Raw genomic sequence first — 972 nt, 5'->3', positions numbered from 1 at the left:
CGTGATTGCTCTGAGTGATATATATCGTGCACAAACTATTTATCATCATATGATTGCTCTGAGTGATATATCGTGCTCAAACTATTTATCATCATATGATTGCTCTGAGTGATATATCGTGCTCAAACTATTTATCATCATATGATTGCTCTAAGTGATATATCGTGCTCAAACTAGTTATCATCATCATATGATTGCTCTGAGTGATATATTGTGCTCAAACTAGTCATCATCATATGATTGCTCTAAGTTATATATCGTGCTCAAACTAGTTATCATCATATGATTGCTCTGAGTGATATATCGTGCTCAAACTAGTACTATTACTAGGTGCTCTTGTTCAAAGTTATCATATGATTGCTCACACTTGCTCAAAGTTGCTCTTGTTCAAAGTTTTCATCATATGATTGCTCCAACTAGCTGTCATATGATTGCTCCAACTAGCTGTCATATGATTGCTCCAACTAGTTAACATATGATTGCTCCAACTAGTTATCATATCATTGCTCCAACTAGTTATCATATCATTGCTCCAACTAGCTATCATATCTTGCTCCAACTAGCTGTCATATGATTGCTCCAACTAGTTATCATATGATTGCTCCAACTAGTTAACATATGATTGCTCCAACTAGTTATCATATTGCTCCAACTAGTTATCATATGATTGCTCCAACTAGTTATCATATGATTGCTCCAACTAGTTATCATATCATTGCTCCAACTAGTTATCATATGATTGCTCCAACTAGTTATCATATGATTGCTCCAACTAGCTATCATATGATTGCTCCAACTAGTTATCATATGATTGCTCCAACTAGTTATCATATGATTGCTCCAACTAGTTATCATATGATTGCTCCAACTAGTTATCATATGATTGCTCCAACTAGTTATCATATGATTGCTCCAACTGGCTATCATATGATTGCTCCAACTAGTTATGCTCCAACTAGTTATCATATCATT

At 34.6% G+C, this 972-nt stretch overlaps 1 protein-coding gene across 1 annotated transcript in view; it reads right to left on the bottom strand.

The window, feature by feature from the left end:
• Positions 1 to 543: 543 nt before the first annotated feature.
• The window catches only part of LOTGIDRAFT_141493 (hypothetical protein), a gene marked incomplete at both ends in the record, with an annotated part of 5,752 nt that continues 5,323 nt past the window's right edge, over positions 544 to 972 (bottom strand). Inside the window, one exon of the mRNA XM_009051254.1 lies at positions 544 to 949. Within this exon, the coding sequence (XP_009049502.1) occupies positions 544 to 949 (406 nt within the window). The remainder of the gene's footprint in view (positions 950 to 972) is intronic.

This window comes from Lottia gigantea, assembly GCF_000327385.1.
Source record: "Lottia gigantea unplaced genomic scaffold LOTGIsca_162, whole genome shotgun sequence".
Taxonomy (NCBI): Eukaryota; Metazoa; Mollusca; class Gastropoda; family Lottiidae; genus Lottia; species Lottia gigantea.
The sequence above is the reverse complement of the archived record's forward strand: the minus strand, read 5'-3'. Positions and strand labels throughout refer to the sequence as shown.